Genomic DNA, 20,060 nt, shown 5'->3' with positions numbered 1-20,060 from the left:
GCTATCCTGGGGATATCAAGACACTTAAAGACTCTGTGAGGGTTTTTGTGGGCAGTAAGAGTTTACTTTTTCAATGTTATTACAACCATTATTAGGGCATAATTCAGAAAGTATTTTCACCGGTATCTTGTTTTTTCATTTGGCAGTATTCAAAAGGAAAGGTGCATAGTTTCCTGATGAATCTGCCGAGCCAAAGGTAAAGAAAGTTTCAGCCTTTCTCATAGCAGACATAATAGTTTTTAAAGTAGGGCTTTACTGTTAAATTATGATAAACTTTTTATCTGGAAGTAATGCCATCTGGGTTTATTTATGCTATATTTATGTTTCTGATCCGTACTTAAATGACTTTATTTTTCTAAAGATCAGCTCCTAGATATTAGATTGCCATACAGATGCAGCCATTCAAAATGCGCGGGCGATACCGCATAATTTTCCGGTACGCTGTAGGCAGTCTACCGCAAGTTACCGGTAAATACCGCGAGTTACCGGTAAATACCGCTAGTTACCGTAAATTCTCCTATAAAACGACAAGCAAAATAATAGTATACGGAATTTCCGCAAGGTGGAGCTAATAAAGCTCAACCTCTCATGTTTGAGCTGTGGCCATCAAAGTCTTTAACGAAGATATTACTAATAGTATTAATAATGAATGAGCTTGGACAAGCTGTAAGTGTAAACTCAAAGTATTGCCCTGGTCAACATTCTTTTTTTCATTGACCGTCTTTGTAAAAGTAACACCACAGCATTTCACAATCACGCATTTGTTTCCAATCATGCAAAGTACAGTAATTTTTGAGAATCGATTCACCATGCCTTTCACATGCTCATAAAAGAGATTGATTTAGGAACATAAACATATTACCGTATGAAAACTGTACTGTATACAGTATGTATATGTATATTTAATGTCTTAACTGTGCCCGTTTAAGTATTGAATATTCATATCTAATTTTACCACTGAAGGGAAATCTTAGTAGCTGAGCATAAAAAGAATAGGAGCATACTGTAACGCGTGTGAAGGCCATAAACGATATTAATTTTGGAACATAAACATACAGTATATGGCTGGTCTCGGTACTTTAAAGAAAACATACACGAAACATGGTTTCATTATGACCAGAATCGGTCTTGAGATATTTTTAACTTGATTTACAGTATTTGAGAGGTATGTCTTAACACCGATACTACAGTGTGTAAATACTGCTCACATATATGTTTCTAGGTTTATATTATGCATTTCATACGGTCAAATTACTTTTGAGCAACTAATAAGAAGCGCGAAACGGTATGCCCAGGGTGTTTTAGTTTCCTTTTGTGCTGGGACTCTGCTTTTAACAATGTTGCCGTGGATTGATTAGAGATATCAAGTACATACAAGTCATTTTTTAAATGTTGTAGTTCGTCTTGTAAAAATGTTATGAGTACATCATCTATCAACAATAACACAGGTTCTGTTTCCATATTGCGGATTTTGGTTACGTAATATTATTTTCTAGATTTCACGTTGTGAATATATGATTTGGGCAAACAGAGCCGCAAAGAAGTACATTATGGGTTGTTGTTTTTTTTCTTTGCAGTTTTATCTAGAACAAGCGATGCTTAAACCTTTGTCTGATTCTTGTGAAACTATCCACACAACAGTTACAGTACCTAGGAGTTGACTTCAGTGATGTCACTGATGGGATGTTTCTAAAAATCCATCCTCTGTAAAACGTCTTCTCTAGTTGTCCTGCATATGTATTCGCTAATGAAGCTGTGTGTTCTGAGCCTAGATCTCTACATTTCTGTATGAACCAGCTTAGAGGGCTAAAGACAGCTTATGTTTAAATTGAGTGTAAGGTAATTTATGCTTCTAAAGTCATGGTCAGCATTTATTATTGTACTGTGCTGTAAACTTGTTCTGTGCCAAGTCACATTATTTTATAGCGTTTTTATAGCGTTATCAAATCTGGTGGCGCTGTGTGTTAGTTTCCTGACTCCCATGTCACATGTTCTGTGATTGAATCCCATGGAACTATGACTTTATTTTTTAACAAACATTTCTTTGAAAAAATGAAACGTTTCCCTTGGTCAGAGATTAAATAAAACCTCACTCGCACCAAACAAATTTATATTTCTAAATATCACAACATGATCGAATTTAAGTCTTTTTAATAACAATGAATAGTCACCTATGCATTACAAAATAAACATTTATATTGATTTGAATCGCGTTTTGATTTAAATCGTTAACGCGTGTTTAAATATATGTGTTTAAAGGCGATATACTGTATAAAAGCTCTGATTCTTATGGAGTGTGTTCCGCCGGGGATTCAAAAAATTTATTTCTTTTAATCGCGTATCTAAGGCAAATTGCAGTATAACTTTGTTCATGCACAAACAGTGGCATGTTACATTATAATTTGGGTGTCTCCTCTTGCCAGAAAGCTCTAAATTGCATTTTGAGTGCGCTTTTTGACTTTTTATAAATTGCAACCCATAAATAAAGCTGATAAAGCTTAGACTAACTGTATTCTAAACTATTACAACAGCACATTGGACAATGCAACGTAAATTGCAAAAATGCACTTGGAATCTGTCCAAGCCCTCCTACAAAAATTATTTAAACTGCGACACTGATCATTCATCTCTAAATAAACTTTATTTTATATAGCGTTTTAAGCGAATAGGTAATTAGATTGCTCATAAACCTAATCGCTTTTTCTACATAAACATAGCGTGATTGCTCTCTGAAAATGCTTTTCCTTTATATTTAGGCTCAGATTTCAACTATAGATCGTATTATTATAAACTTTCTTGGAAAAATGTATTTTATGTAAACCATGTTTGTTATTAATTCATTTAGGGCTAAAATATGTTCATTGTCTTCCAATCGAGTCGAGTTGACATTGGAAGCTTGCCACTCACGGACTGTTAAACCAACGCATTAGCATGTTGAAGCGATTCCATTGAGGAGCCCAGCTACCAGTTAACACTGTACTTCCTACTTTGAAAATACCTGTGAAACCGGTTTAATTCGTCACAGCTAGCACTCCGGCAGAGAGGGGGTTGTACTCGTAAAGTAGAAGCAGGCGAGATTTCCAGCGAAAGACACCTCCTCCCCCCCCCTCAAAAACCCAGTAAGCAGTAATGCTTTATGTTGAAAATTGAGGTGGATTTTGAGGATGATAAAGAGGATAAACTGGGATGGGAGGACGGTTTGGTTTTGCATAAGGGGCGGGATTATGATAATTGGAGGAATTTGCGAGAGTATAATGGTTTGATATATTTGATTTTGTATTGTGGTCGTTATCTATGTTTTTGGTTGGTCTTATGTTTATATGGTTGTTTTTGTTGGTTGGTTGTTATTATGGTTATTAATAATACGATCTATAGTTGAAATCTGAGCCTAAATAAAAAGAAAAAGCAAGTGATTAGGTTTATGAGCAATCTAATTACTTATTCGTTTAAAACGCTATATAAAATAAAGTTTATTATTAATTTGCTAGACAGAGCGGTGAACATTATTATGCATAAGACAAAGATAACGAAATCTGTGTATGCTGTAAGGTTTTAACTTCTTAAACTTTTAAAATACACGTTTCGAATAGAAAGAAATCCTCTTCCTGGTACAGTACTGTATGTATAGCAAACCAGCACGTCTTTTTTCTCCAATCAGAGGGGTGTCAGATGGTGTCAGCCAATCACCATTCTGAAGCCCTACCATAATCTCTGGTATGGGGAGACCCCGGAATTCTGTCCCATAGTTTAGACAGATGATAGATACTTTTATTGATCCCGTGAGGGAAATAAAGTAAATCATTTTCATTTGAGGAAATTATTAAATGATCGGTTAAAAGCAAAGGAGATTGTCTGTTATAGTGGACAAAAACAAGAGTTTGCTGGTATTATATCCTAGAAGACACAGACTGGTGCCAGACCGGTAAAATGCCTGATGAACTAGGGATTGGAGAGTTTCGAAGTGCTTGTACAATCGATGGAAATGTTCAAATAAATGTGCAAAAGAAATAAACAAAATAATCATTTATTTCTTTATCATATTGGCTAGCTGTGTTTCTGCGTTGGGTAGCAACGGGTGACTGTTCTCAGGCGGAAGATGTAAACAGCTTAATTCTCGTGTTAAATAATTTTTAAAAATTAAAATTCATTCTATACAGCAATCGCATATTTGGGTATCGTTTCATAAAACTTTCATGCTTAAAATGTTTAGGGAGAAATGGAAGACTGGTGTGTATTTGTTCTTTAAACTATCAAGACCAGCCATACACAGTACAGTTTATGTACATACAGTAATGTTTATGTTCCTAAATTAATATCGTTTATGACCTTCAGATGCGTTATGCTCCTCTTCTTTTTATGCTCAGCTACTAAAATTTCCCTTTAGTGGTAAAATTCCATATAAATATTCAAAACTAAGCAGATTAAAATGTGCACAGTAAAGACATTAAATGATTAAATCTTTTCACTACCAACCAATGCACCACGAGTGCCCCTGTCGGTCATTTTGGCCAGCCAATCACTTACCACTGTGCCCTGCGGGTAGGTTACTGTACCGCGGGTTTTTACCGCGCAATTTGAATGGCTGCATCTGTATGTATCATAAGACAGGGCCCAATAATCTAAAAATAGGTAATAGGGGACATCCATTTAAATATTTTTATTAAATAACTAGTAATATTATATATATATTCGAAAGAGATGTTAAAATCTTTAATTGCTATTTTTTCATCTATGTTTTTGAATGTGTTTTCTACTCGTTGACATTTTCAAACTGTTTTCTCTTCCCCTTTTTAATTGTTTATTAGTATATTCTTAGCGGGAGAGGTTAGCCTTATATTCTTTACAAAAGGGGGATTGATGTAATGATCAGGAATTCGTCTCACTCTAAGGATCAGCAGAGAAACAGATACAAGCTCTGTGAGTGGTGTTCAAAGTGTTGTAAATGCGTTTGTGACCCACTGAAAGAAGGGATATTGTTTTATTACATTATAATTACTCTATTTTTCCCTTTTTCTCTGTTGTTGGTTGTTTTTTATTTTGTTTTATTTTTGTAACCTGTGATGCTACTGCAATTGTTCCAACCTGCTACAACCACCTTGTGTTATAGGCATTTAAAACCTTCTTGCCTGTTCTTCCTAAGTGCTGTGGTTGATTCTTGGTTTTCACTGAGAAATATGTGACGAATGCACTTGCTGTCTTTGATGATCTGATTTCCAAATTATTGGGCTTTGAAATTTAGAGTTGAACTAGATAATGTTCTTTGTCATGTGCAATGTTATGGTAACAGTTAATGGAAAGTCAGTTATTATTGGTGTTCCAAGTCTCAGGACTTTAATTCAATTAAATGTGTTGACAATTGTATGTAGAAGTGCTGCACTTTTTTAGCTAGAGAGCTATAATGAAATCAGCAGAGGAAAAAGTAAGTTTAGAAGTGTCATGCTCAAGTAATTAAACATATCCTGATGAGTCTCTTAGCATTAAGGAAGACTACAAAAATATGTAAATGTTTTTTTTATATATGTATTTACTAAAATATTTTTCAAATAGCACACATTTTCAATTGGTTTTAAATTATGACATCATAGATCATATAAATGATTATTCAAGGCCTATTCAAGGTCCCTCTACAGTTCTTCATTTTTTAACTAAGTCCTCAAAGTTAATACCATGTAATATTTAGAAAATTCTTTAAACTTCTGATTTAATGTTGAAATTGATGGATATAGAATTCTATTGCTTAACTCTTTTGTTGAATGTTACAAATCAGTTTTCTTTGAGTTAGATATTTATTGTTCCTAAAAATAATTAAATACTCTTTTGGTATATTATTATTGTAGACTATATATGGATGGCATAACAAGGTACATGCAATTAGTCACAAAAAAGGTTAAGTCTGATGTAGACTTTTTTTCCCCACACAGAAAATAATACTGCTCTAATCAACAAGCAATATGAATCTGATTTTACAGACTCTGTACATGCTCCACTCAATTTGCATAAATCCAATTTATTTTTCTACATAATCAACCTTTCCCTCACAAGGCTAGCATAAAGCTCAGACTTGATTGAAGCCATTCATTTGATTATTGATAGTCAGCTCATATAAGCCTGAAAGCAGAACAGGCATTAGAGGTGTTCTACCTGCTGATAACAGGACATATTTTGAAATAAGTAAAATCAGTCTTAGAGCAATTCTAGAAATGATTTAAATTGAGTTGTTTGTTTATATTAATTTAATTGAAATATTACATCATTTTATTGCATTTATTTTCAAAATAATATGAATGCTTTCATAGTGTTTTTGCATATACAGTTTAAAACTATTCAGACCAATGCTATTTTGTGAAATTAAAGAATGATGCATACACAGTTCTTTAAACTAAGTATTTTATTTAAAATTGAATACTCAAACTGAAGACATCTAAGAGTATTTAATTGCAGTAAATGGAAGCAAAAACGTAAAAGGAACAACTTTAATATGTTGACTGTATAAATATTTTAGCACTGCAAAATCAACATTAGCTGGCATCTCTGGGAGTAATTACAGCTCCAAATGTTTTGAGGTATATTTCTTTCAACTTCACATACCAGGTTGGTGTTTTCGCCATTTCTTCTTGGTTATCGTCTCCCTTCTGATGAGAAACAACTGCATAACACAATGCTGTCTCCACGATGCTTTACAGTAGTAATGGTATTGGCTAGGTGATGTGATACAGTATGTTGAGTTTGCACCACTTTCCATTTAGAACAAAAAGTTTCAAAATCACCTTGTCCTACCACAAAACCATATGATTGCAGTATCACCTACAGTACGCAGATACTTTTTTGTAAACCCCATGCAGAATTTTAGATATTTTTTTCCAGTTACATACAGATGCAGCCATTCAAAGTGAGCGGTACAGACACGTACCGCAGGTAATTGGCTGCGGTGTCGCGTATCATGACGTAAGATGACGCGGGGTACCGCGGTGCGTGATTGGTTGACCGACAGGGGCACTCGTGGTCTGTTGGTCTGTCGTAGAAAGACTTACTGTAAACGTCTTTACTGTGCCCGTTGTAGATATTGAATTTTACCACTGAAGGGAAATATTAGTGGCTGAGCATAAAAAGAATAGGAGCATACTGTAACGCGTGTGAAGGCCATAAACTATATTAATTTTGGAACATAAACATACAGTATATAGCTGGTCTTGGTTCTTTAAAGAAAAAAATACACACCAGTATTCCATTTCTCCCTAAACATTGTAAGCTTCGAAGTCTTTAACTAACGTGATACCGGAGTCAACAAGCATACTTTTAGAATTTGATTAAAAGGGAATATAATATGGAATCACGTATCTAAAGAATTTAATAACGGTATTCGTGTGCTGCGACAGGGCTGTGTAGGGCTGTTTTGCCTGCCTGTTCATGCGAGCTGTCTTGTAGCCGACTGGTCTAGGTGCGTGACTACCAACTGGCAGGTTGTGTGTTCAAATCCAACTGGTGCTGGACTTTTCTTTTAACAAACATTTCTTCGAAAAAATAGAATAGCGATATTATGGACAATCAATTGACTTTTATATTTCAAAATATCGCAACATGATCGATATTTGCGATATTTTGAACATATCTTCCCTTCTGACAGCGGTTACTGCTTCTATTGTGTGTGTGTGTGTGCAACAGAGTAAATTTTTATAGAGAAATGGAGGCTGGACAGTATGCGTTACAATATAAACATTTATATTGATTTAAATCGTGTTCTGATTTAAATCGCAAACGCGTGTTTAATTATGTGTTTTTTAATCATAATCAGGCTAATGCATTTCTACATTTTCTGTATGAACCAGCTTAGAGGTTCATACAGAAAGACAGCTTGTGTTTAAATTGAGTGTAAGGTAATTTATGCTTCTAAAGTCATGGTCAGCATTTATTATTGTACTGTGCTGTAAACTTTTTCTGTGCCTAGTCACATTATTTCATAGCGTTTTTATTGCGTTATTAAATCCGGTGGCGCTGTGTGTTAGTTTCCTGACTCCCATTATTTAAACTGCGACACTGATCATTCATCTCCAAATAAACTTTATTTTATATAGCGTTTTAAGCGAATAGGTAATTAGATTGCTCATAAACCTAATCGCTTTTTCTACATAAACACAGCGTGATTGCTCTCTGAAAATGCTTTTCCTTTATTTTTAAAGTAGGCTCAGATTTCAACTATAGATCGTATTATTATAAACTTTCTTGGAAAAATGTATTTTATGTAAACCATGTTTGCTATTAATTCATTTAGGGCTAAAATACGTTCATTGTCTTCAAATCGAGTCGAGTTGACATTGGAAGCCTGCCACACCCGGACTGTTAAACCAACGCATTAGCACGTCAAAGCCCATTGAGGGTATTGATCCAGTATTGGCTTTAGTATTCCCCCCCTCTCCCCTCAATTCAATTCAATTCAAGGTGTTTTATTTGCATGACAGATGGGTACAAGCAGTGTTGGGTATGTATATTGTAACGCTTACGGCAGACAGGCACTGTGTAAGAGCCGGCGCACCAGAGCAGCGCACCGAGGGAGCGTCTGCATTTATAACTTAGTTTTTAAAATTAGTCAAGCAATATGAAGCATCTCCTTTTACTTTTAAGTCCCTAAAATACATTGAGCACAGCTTTCTCACCACTTAAGATTGCTTTTGATACCATCCTTACACAAAGCAGAAGGGAGATCTTAGTGCCTGAGCATAAAAAGAATAGGAGCATACTGCAACGCGTGTGAAGTCCATAAACGATATTAATTTTGGAACTTAAACATACAGTATATAGCTGGTCTCGGTACTTTAAAGAAAACATACACACCAGTATTCCATTTCTCCCTAAACATTTTAAGCATCGAAGTCTTTAACTAACGCGATACCGGAGTCAACAAGCATACTTTTAGAATTTGATTAAAAGGGAATATAATATGGAATCGCTTATCTCAAGAAATTAATAACGATATAATTATATTCATGTTGCAAAAGAACTGCAACGGACATAAAAACTCCCTTGCTTTTAACAGAGCGTTCCATAATTTCTAACTACGAAAATGCCAGGTGAAAGGATTTGTAAACATATTTTGTTAAAGCAAGTCAGTTTTTTCCGCAACACATAAAAGACATTTTTCCAAGAAAGTTTAGCCTTTGTCACTAATGAAACCACTAAATAAAGACATAAATATAGAAATCTTAAGATTTGTTTTATTTAATGTTGGTAGCAGGATGAACTGTCAGAGTGTATATTTTGTTGCAGAGTTGCTGCAAGATGTTAACAGTGAAAAAGGTATTTAAAATGAGTTATTTCAAGATGAAAATTTTCAGAAAAATTGCAAATCTAGCAGGATAGAGAAAGCACAGAAAACTGGCAGTTAGATTGATCAGATTAGTATGAAAAGTCATTTAGCAAAGGGAATGAGAAGAGTGACAAACTAGTATACTTTAGATATTTTTTTCTGAACCAGGGAAAATCTGATCATGTTTCCCTATAACAATAATAAAAAACTTTATTTGATATATCACCATTAAAGGTGGCATCTCAAAGCAATACAGTAGATGTAAACACAGATAAAAGGACCACAGATTACAAAGTAAATGCATATAAGAAAGACAAGCAGTTAGAGGTGCTACCAAAATTAGAAAATGAAGCAGATACAGACACTAAGTCTTCTGAAAAGAAAGGTTCTGAGGTTAGATTTAAACTGGCCCTGGTATGTGTGTGTTTGTGTCTGTCTGTCCTGTGATGGACTGGCGCTATGTCCAGGGTGTATTCTGCCTTGTGTCCGTCGCTTACTGGGATAGGCTCCAAATCCTCTGTACTGGATAAAGAGATTAGAAATGGATGGAAGTAAAGGCACTGTGTGGATGGAACTATACACAGTGTTAGAAACCCACTATGAAATGGCAGCATCTCACTGAGAATAAAACATTTTATAGTGCTGGCTTAAGGAAACAGCCTTTCCACCTCTCTTGCACATCAGTATCCATACCTAGTTATTTAAACAAATTGCCTCTAATTATAAACATCTTAATATGCTGGCTCTGTGGATCCGCATCAGCTATGTTTGCCCATTCCTTCAATTCATGTGCATCCAACACACAGTTCAACGCTAGCAACTACACAAAATCTAAAATATGAGCTCTACTTGCCACTTACAATACCAACAGTACCAGCTAACTTTAGTAGTGACATTTTCATGGATCTTTTTAACAATAAAATTTACAACATCAGACTTCAGACACAATTAAACAGGCCTAAAAAAAGTCTGGTACAAACATTTTCAGCATGGAATAAACCTTTACTTTAATGGTATAAACCTTAAATGGATTCGTATTCTCAATAAGATTTGGTGCTCAGTAACATGACTTAGAAAATGACAGAAGACATACGTATCATGCTTATCCTTCTATTTTTCATAATCGTAAACTCCTTAAGGCAGTTACATTTTCTCTGTTCTGACCTGGAGTTACAGAGAAATTTAAATTCTAATAAGAGATTTGTAATGAGGAAAGTCATACCAATCACTCATACCAGGATTTGCAATTACAATACAAATACTTTCTTTCTGTATGTGTTTATTTTGCAGTTTGAGTCTATGGCATTCCTTTGGGGGTCTATACTCCAAGGCATGACTTTTTTATGGGAACATGACATTTTTTTAAAGTCTTTTAATGCAAGCTTCATATAAACCCTTAGCAGTGGTTACTGTCTGGAGCAGGTACTTGAATGGCACAGATTCATTGAAATGATTCAATTTCTTTTGAAAATATTTGGGATAATACGTATTCCAGAAATCACAGCCGTTGAATTATCCAGAAATTAATTTCTCTCAGGGTGTATTTAACCCCTCATGGATGGCATTGTATGAAATGAGTTTGTAGTTCCCCATTTGCCTCTATTATGAGATGCTGTGGACACTATTTTATACATTTTAGGAGTGTCCATAGGAAGGTATGTTCTAGAAAGAGTGAACTTCTGTTTTGCCATTATTTTTAATAGGGGCGTTACATGTTTACACTTGGTGCTCCAACTAGAGGAGAGGATATGATTAATCTAGGCTTATCACAGAAACTGAAACACATCTGATTGGTGAGTCTACTGTGGGTAAAATGTTACTGGTACCGCATGTTGTAAAGCTCGGTATTTTCTCTCTTGGCCTGACTTTTTTTAATGTCTGAGTGTTAGAATCCATGTTGTTGCTGGTAAGGGAACGGTAGGTGCTGTGATTGACACAGTCAAAGCCTTGTACAGAGATACCATTGTAGCTGTTTGACAGTATTTTAGATGCCCTTAGTTAAAAGCATGGGAGGAAGTACTGCCAAGGGGAGGGGGGGAGCAAGGATTTTTTCTTTGAGTTTGTGAGGTTATTTTTTGTTATATTGTGTTTCAGAAAGCAAGAAAATAAAATTTACTGTATGATAAAAAGAGAAAGAGCTGGAGTAGATCCTCAGATCAGTTTGCTACCAGCAATCAAACAAAAAAAATGGAAAGAATTGTCTCTTCCTGATTGGAACCTTTCTTACTGTCTTATAATTTATCAGGCTACCTTTTAATTTCCACTGAGAGAAGGAAGTCACTTGTCATGCAGCTATTTTATTCTTCATTGCACAATATGCTCTAAGTTAGCAAATGAAACATGAACACTTATTGAAATAAATCAAGAATACGATTAACATGAATGTATAAACATCCAAACTATACTTTATCACATTTAATTATTGGGTTAGCTTTTTATTGAGCCAAAATGTTATAAATGTGTGAACGTCTGCAAAATGGAAATATTTATATTTTTCTCTTTTCTGTTACCTGCCTGACAGCATTTTGTATCCCATTCTGTATATTACTGGAAAATATTAGACCCAACCTAAAGAATTCATGGGGGTAGTGGGACACAGTACTGCAAAGAGTCTCCTAAAGGGACAGAGCTATTAGTACTTATGTGTTTGAGTCTGGAGAATATAGTAAACTCTAAACATTAAGGGAATGCATGGAATCGGAAAATATAAATTGCATAGTACACAAGACTTAACTGGTTTTATTCTAGGAAAGCAGACAAGACTGAGTCATGGGACTCAGAGGATCCAAGGCTAGACTGAGTATAATAGGCTTCGGGCTTCTATTGTGACATCTACTGTAAATTACAGAAATGTTAAAAGTAAACAAAATAAAGTAACTAAAATGTGGTCTGAAATCACCCCTTTAGACACCCCTTTTACTTCACTGGTGTCAGATATGAAAGGCAATAGTCTCCCGTTCTGTCTGCTGTGTGTTGCAGCAGAGGGACTCCCTGCAGCTGAAAGGGGCAGAGTAACTTGCATGCCCTCTAGTACAGTTTACACATGCACGACTTTAAAAGCTAGCAAGACAGGTTTCGATTCACATTAGCTGGCGAGCCTTGTTAAAAAAACGAATGATAATGTAACATGCCACTGTTCATGAACAAAGTTGTACTGAGATTTCCTAAGATACACGATTAAAAAATAAATAAATAAAAATTTGAATCTCCTGCGGAACACATTCCATAAGAATCAGCGGTTTTACAGTATATATCGCCTTTAAAGGTGGCTTCTCAAAACGCTTTACGGGATAAAAACAACAATATTGTATTTCGTTGCACTTTGAAAACCAAGTAATAACTTAACTATACAGTACGTGCAAACGTTTCGTAAGTTGCTGTCGTGAATGCCTGCGTACCCATAAGTATCTTATTTGCCTTGAGTCTGTCTACAGTGTCCCACTACCCCCCTCTCTCCCTCAATTCAATTCAATTCAAGGTGTTTTATTTGCATGACAGGTGGGTACAATTCTTGTTGGGAATGTACACTTTGATATTTACACCCGGCGCAGCACCGAGGGAGCGTCTGCATTTATAACTTGGTTTTTAAAATTAGTCAAGCAATATGAAGCATCTCCTTTTACTTTTAAGTCCCTTAAATACATTGAGCACAGCTTTCTCACCATCCTTACACAAAGCAGAAACTGTCAGATGACTCACAGTACAAGTGGAAAGATTACAGATTTTAATCGTCTTTAATTTTGTCTTTAATTTTGCCTGTGGAGTGTATCTTATTAAGCTCTAAATTGCATTTTGAGCGTGGTTTTTGACTTTTTTTTAATTGCATTTTGGGCGCGGACAGCACGTACAAGGGTTCATGAACTGCGCCAAGAAATTTAAAATAGTATTCTTTAGGTGTGAGGGTAGGAGTGGACCGCAGCAGGCATAATCAGCAAACCAGGAAAACAAAGAACAGGACAGGTGAGATGTGTATCCAGAAAGCGAGTGATCAGAAAAAGGAAATGGAAAACGCAGAAAAAGGAAACGCTTTACAGGATAAAAACAATAACAACAGTAGTGGCTGGGCAAACGATTTTTTTTATCGAAATACAAATTGAGATACTGTACTGTATAATGATGTGCATGAACAAAGGTAAACTGCAATTTTCCTTAGATACGCGATTAATGCTTCGTAGGAGGAGGCGGTCTATTCCTCTTGTCTAACAGTCTGTCCACAAACAAAACATTCCTGTTAGACAAGAGGAATTGAAAAAAAAAAACAATTTTGTCAATGAAAACCGGTGTGTGTGTCTCTCCCTGCTGGATGTCCCTCTCACAAACTGCTGAATGAATAAAATAATTTTATTGAAAACGCGTTTGCGATTGTCTGGTATTTAATTTGGTCCCTTTTAACTGTTTTTCGATCTACTGTATTGCTTTGAGATGCCACTTTTAAAGGCGATATGTAAAATAAAGTTTTTTAATATTGTTATAGAGAAACATGATCAGATTTTACCTGGTTCAGAAAAAAGATCGAAAGTGCTACACATAACTTTCTTAATTCGATGTATTTAAAGCAGTGAACTACTGTAGGTGTCACATAACATTCAGAAATACAATCACGTATTTGACAAATAAAAACGATTATAATCTAATCCTTCCACGTTTGATCCCAAAATCCCAAGAAATATAAATCTTGACGGGTAGAAAGCTATGCTGAAAGTTTATTAAGATACTTAGAAGACAAAGATACTGTATCAATTTAGGTTGCATTAGCCTGATTATGATTAAAAAACACATATAATTAAACACGCGTTTGCGATTTAAATCAGAACACGATTTAAATCAATATAAATGTTTATATTGTAACGCATACTGTCCAGCCTCCATTTCTCTATAAAAATTTACTCTGTTGCACACACACACACAATAGAAGCAGTAACCGCTGTCAGAAGGGAAGATATGTTCAAAATATCGCAAATATCGATCATGTTGCGATATTTTGAAATATAAAAGTCAATTGATTGTCCATAATATCGCTATTCTATTTTTTCGAAGAAATGTTTGTTAAAAGAAAAGTCCAGCACCAGTTGGATTTGAACACACAACCTGCCAGTTGGTAGTCACACACCTAGACCAGTCGGCTACAAGACAGCTCGCATGAAGAGGCAGGCGAAACAGCCCTACACAGCCCTGTCGCAGCACACGAATACCGTTATTAAATTCTTTAGATACGCGATTCCATATTATATTAGCAGAAAAGCTTAAAACTACCACTTTTTCACACGCTATTTCACATGCTAGTTAAATACTTCGATGCTTAAAATCGTTAGGGAGAAATGGAATACCGGTGTGTATTTTTCCTTTAAAGTGACGATTCCTGGAATCTGACTGGCTGACACCCCTCTGAAGTGGTTCCATAAAATCTGGTATACGGAAAAGAAAGCGTTGATAAATACAAGTGTCTTTTAATACACTCTTTGCTGTGCTCTTGAGGATCCTTGTGATATTTTAAGCTCTAGTTGAATGATAGGTGTCGCATTTTAAATCATTTTCGTAGTTAGAAATTATGAAATGCCCTGTTAAAAGCAAGGAAGTTTTTATGCCCGTTGAAGTAAAACAAAATGCCTGACAAAGTATGGCTTGGACAGATTCCAAGTGCTTGTACAAATGTGCTAAAGAAATTATACTTTGAGTATACAGCTTGTCCAAAGTCATCCATTATTAATACTATTAGTAATATCTTCAGTAAAGGCTTTGATGCATAAATATTTCTGATAAAGGTAGGTTGTGTACTTTTGTCCAACTGAGCAATCTTGCTTTCATAATACCGCGAAATACCTCACCCATTTTGAATGGCTGCATCTGTACATCTCTTCTCTTTTATACAATGAACAAGATATTGTTGATTCATGTACATTTCTCTCATTTCAGCCATTTAGCCTGTCCAAAGTTGCAATCAGCCTCACAGTGGCAAGTGGCATCCCTAACCATTTTCCTCAATTTCCTACAGCTCTATTTGATATTCAGAGTCCTTGTAATTATTTACACATCTTCTGATCTGTGGCTTTCCACCAACATATCATTTTGTTATTCTGAAATCTCCATGATTTTATATGGAGCATGTTCAGTGTGTAGGTGGAGTCTTTGTCTAAGGGTCCCGCATTGCTTTGACAACCACAGCTGAGGAGGTTGATTTTGGACGAGCCACAGTTGTGGGAGCAGTTTAAGAACACACTGAACACTTCCCCAGAGGGACCAGCAAGCAGGACTTTAGTCCTGAGTTAGTTGCAGCAAAGAGAGGACGTCTAGGATTAGCTCTCCTAAATGCAAGGCTCAATATGAGAAAGAGCCGAGTAGAAGCAGATGTAAGACGCTGCTGGTGTGACTATACCTAATAGACCTAATAGTGTGTCTACCTGGAGAGAGAGGAAGAAGACAGATTCAGGGCTACAACTGACACCCCTGTAAGGGGAGAATTTAGAATTAGAGCAATAGTCTTAGAGGGGATTGTGGATAGAGAGCGTAAGGCTGTCTTTTTATAAGTTTTACTTTTTTTCTATTCCTGTCTGTACTCTGCTGTTAAAAGCAGCACCTTTTAGTCCAGTCTGGATCCCACTGCTCAAAGTGGTGTTTTTGTTTCCCACTGTGCACTGTAGCTTTTTTTTGTCTTCTTCTCTTTTTCTAGTCTAGTTTGGACCCCGTTGTCACACATGACTCTTTCCCTAGCCCAGACTGAACCCCGCTGTCAAAAGCAGCTTTTCCTTTTCTTTTTTTTTAACCTTCCAACCTGACCTCACCCCAGTGCCTATGCCCCCTCAAACGGGGCATCAACTTTTACCAGTGTTCACCACTTCTCCCTCAAACCCACACTGTTACAATGGTTTAATCTTTGCTTGAAGTTCAGTAACTGATGAAGACTCCTTATAGAGGCAGTCATATATGTTCTGAAATAATGCAAAACACTGCTGTACACAATCAGAATCCATTCAATGATTTGTGTGACATGTTAAGTACTTCTGTGTAACTAAATGTATTTAGGTTTGCTGTAGAGGGTAAATACCTATTAAATTAACATGTCTGAATCCTTTTGAATTCTTTTCCGTTTTTTCATGTCATTTAATTTTTTCACCAATAAAAGTGTTCCATTTCTTATTTTAATTAAAAATGTGACCTTATTCAGGGGTGCAGGTAATCACAGGTGAGAAGACTCTTTGTCTGATTATGCATCTGTGGTAACCAGCATTAACCAGAGAGTGTAGATGTGGCCAGTTGTCATGGTAACATCAGCATGCCCCACAGAATAGGGCAGACATAAAAAGAAATTTACAAAAGTAAATACTCTTGTATGAATAAGTCGGTGAACTCTTATATTATGTATCTGGTGACATATCTTTGTAGAGCAATGACCAACTCTTTAATTTTAGGAATATTGGCCTGTTCATGCTAACAGACATGACATTTGAGGTTTTCCTTGTGTGAACAGTTCACTTCATGTGCTTCCATAACATTTCAATAGGGTTAACAAACACCATTGCAATTTACTTCAAACATTGAATTGACAAATATAAACCTTCTTTGTTAAAAATAGAAGTGTTTTCAATTAAACAAGGATATTGTGGTACGTTATTGTAAATGCCATAATTATGTTGACAGTTCAGAAAATTTTTTTCAGCACTATATGTGAGACATAATAGGTACTGTATCAACCAGGTGACTCTTTTTTTAGTTGCCTGAAACATGAACACACTGCACACCACACCATACAACTTTTCCAGTGCAAGAAGGACGAACTAAGCTTCTACACTTGAGCTACTATTTAATTAACATATGTATTATGAAAAAAATAATATTTGTAGCTACTCCCTGATGATGTATGGGCTGTTCCTTCTTGGAATTTCAACTTGGTATAAGTTTTGATTCTTCTGGAGTGAACAGTTTTTAAGTCATTTAAGTCATTTCTGTGACAGGAGAGAAGGAGAAAATAATAGTTATTATTTGTCAGTGAAATCCAAGTGTTATCTACTGTAGGTAGCCTGGACAAATGTTTCCTTTTTCATGCAACATACAGTATGCTAATGGTATTGTTGTCCAAACCTGATAGCAGCCCTTTGTTATCCTTCTTTCACTAGAAAAGATACACAACTAGTGCTGGCGTGCACATACAATAGAGGCTCAGCTACATCATACTGTAGTTTAAAAAAATAAAAAACAATGTAGATATCATGGTTTTCCCTATTGATTTTTCAGTACTTTGTCATCAGTAGAGAAAATAGATGTTTTAAGAGCATTTTGTTTAATTGCTGTTTTTTACTGCATGAATTGTTGTACTAGACCCAAAAGTTCCATCCCATCTTCAATCTTGCTAAATGTTTTTTTTATCTGAATTTGAAACTGCTGGATAAAGAAATGCATATTATCACTTTTAATATCCTGTTGTTTTACTTGCCTTTAAGTTTTGTCTCCTAATAAAACACAGTCCAATTGTCAAAGTTTTCTTGTATTTTGTTTTCTAGGATTACACTCTTACCATGTACTTTCAGCAGTCCTGGCGAGACAAAAGGTTGTCATACACTGGAATACCTCTCAACCTCACCCTTGATAACAGAGTAGCTGATCAGCTCTGGGTACCAGATACCTACTTTCTCAATGATAAGAAATCATTTGTGCATGGCGTCACAGTCAAGAACCGAATGATCAGACTGCATCCAGACGGAACTGTGCTCTATGGCCTCAGGTTTGTGCTTCAAAGCTACTCTTCAATAGGCATTTAAAAAATTTTAATCATAAATTTAATGGGAAAATTACCTTTCTTTCTCAGTTTTTGAGTAAAGGGCTTAGATGGTGATGTCAATGTATTTTTTGCTGACAAACTATTAAGAGATAATTTTATTAATAAAAAATCTCTTAGAAAAACATTATACTTTCTACAATGATAGACTGCATGTTTCAATTTTGAAAAAATCTAATTAATATCTACCCATGAAATGCATCCTTAATGTGTTGTTTCACAGATAAACCACTTCTCCATGTAACAGAGGGCTTCATTAATCAAAGGAGCCTATATGTGTACACCTGTTAATAAAGACTTGGTCTGATTTTTCTTGTGGACAAATTGCTATGTTAAGTTTATCCATGTTATATGGAATGGAGTATTCAAAATTGCTACTCAAGAGCAGTGTGTCAGCTCAAATTCTTGGCAGCAATATGCTTGTGCTTTGTGCTAACTGGAATTTTTAAATAATGAATTGTCAGCTAATCTATACTGATGCAGGAACAAATTACCCTTATTATCACTTACAGAATGCAGTATTATGACAGACTTATGTTTTTGTTGTACTCTAAAAGTAATTAAATGTAACAGATCTGAATGTTTCAGTGTACCATTTTGAAAGCTCATTCTACTTTCTTTTCATTATTGGTTGCTGTTCTTAATTTCAGGAGGATTTAGTGCATGAATTTCTAACACACTTGCTCTATTATGAAGACATTCCAAGAATTTTAAATTGTGTAATTTCTTATAAAATGACACCTGTATATACAGTACATCAATTGCATGTTTAATAATGAAACCTGATTTGTGAAGTGAGGAAGCAGCTGTTTCTGGTTGAGTCAGAATTACTTTACAGTAACTTTCTTTTACCAAAGATATCAGGCTCTAAGAATGAAAAATTAAATAATTTATACTAAGTATTCCAAGAACATACGATGGGCGGTGCGGTAGCATTCTGGCTAAGGATCTGTGCCTGTGGCTGGAAGGTTGCTGGTTCATATCCTGTGGCTGGCAGAGGAATCCTACTCTGTTGGGCCCCTGAGCAAGGCCCTTGGCCCCAACTGCTCCAGGGATGCTGTATAAATGGATGACCCTGTGCTCTGACCTCAAGCTTCTCTTTCTGTGTGTCTCATGGAGGGCAAGTTGGGGTATGCGGAAAAAAAAGACAAATTCCTAATACAAGAATTGTATATGGTCAATAAAGTGATCTTATCTCACCAGATGAATCATATAAAACATTATTGACAAAATAATTTAGTTAGCTATTACAAACTATACAAATGCTCAGTTGATTAAGTTAAGCAATTGAAATGTGACCTTAACAGTGTTGTCATTGGTAAAAATGTGAAATATTGTATCGTAACATTATTTCTGTGTTAGGCACATCTGTGACTTAAGTTAAAATTGGTGTTCACAACCGAGTTCGGATATGTTTAAGTCTGAACTACTGTAGAGCTGGTATTACAGTACATGTGTTTATGTAACATACGGTTGCATTATATAGACCTTGTCAGATGGAAACTCTTTCTAATGTCATACGTATTTTTTAAAAGCTGGCCCATTAGGTTGTCATGTCTTTTGCTATAGTGTGTGGTTTCTAGTATAACAAGTCATTCTGTCAAAAAATGCAATTTTCATAATAAAACGATAAATGCATTGGAAAAGTATGATAACAATGATAAAAATCGGGTATTTAAAAAAAATGCTCCATGGATTTTTTAAAATCAATTCCAACTGAACATACAGATGCAGCCATTCAAAATGCGCGGGCAATACTGCATTATTTTCCGGTGCGCCGTACGCAGTCTACCGCGAGTTACCGGTAAATAGCGCTAGTTACCGTAAATTCTCCTATAATACCGCAAGAAAAATCATAGTATCCGGAATTTCCGCAAGGTGGAGCTAATAAAGCTCAACCTCTCATGTTTGAGCTGTCGCCATCAAAGTCTTTAACGAAGATATTACTAATAGTATTAATAATGAATGACCACAACACCACAGCATTTC

At 35.6% G+C, this 20,060-nt stretch overlaps 1 protein-coding gene across 1 annotated transcript in view; it reads left to right on the top strand.

Moving 5' to 3' along the window:
• The window catches only part of gabrb1 (gamma-aminobutyric acid type A receptor subunit beta1), a 445,034-nt gene that overhangs the window by 161,159 nt on the left and 263,815 nt on the right, over nucleotides 1-20,060 (top strand). The window contains exon 4 of the mRNA XM_088627363.1: nucleotides 17,797-18,017. Coding sequence (XP_088483489.1) covers nucleotides 17,797-18,017 — 221 coding nt within the window. The remainder of the gene's footprint in view (nucleotides 1-17,796; nucleotides 18,018-20,060) is intronic.

Source organism: Lepisosteus platostomus, chromosome 1 (genome assembly GCF_059453375.1).
Source record: "Lepisosteus platostomus isolate fLepPlt1 chromosome 1, fLepPlt1.hap1, whole genome shotgun sequence".
Taxonomy (NCBI): Eukaryota; Metazoa; Chordata; class Actinopteri; order Semionotiformes; family Lepisosteidae; genus Lepisosteus; species Lepisosteus platostomus.
This window is presented reverse-complemented; position numbering and strand designations above follow the sequence as displayed.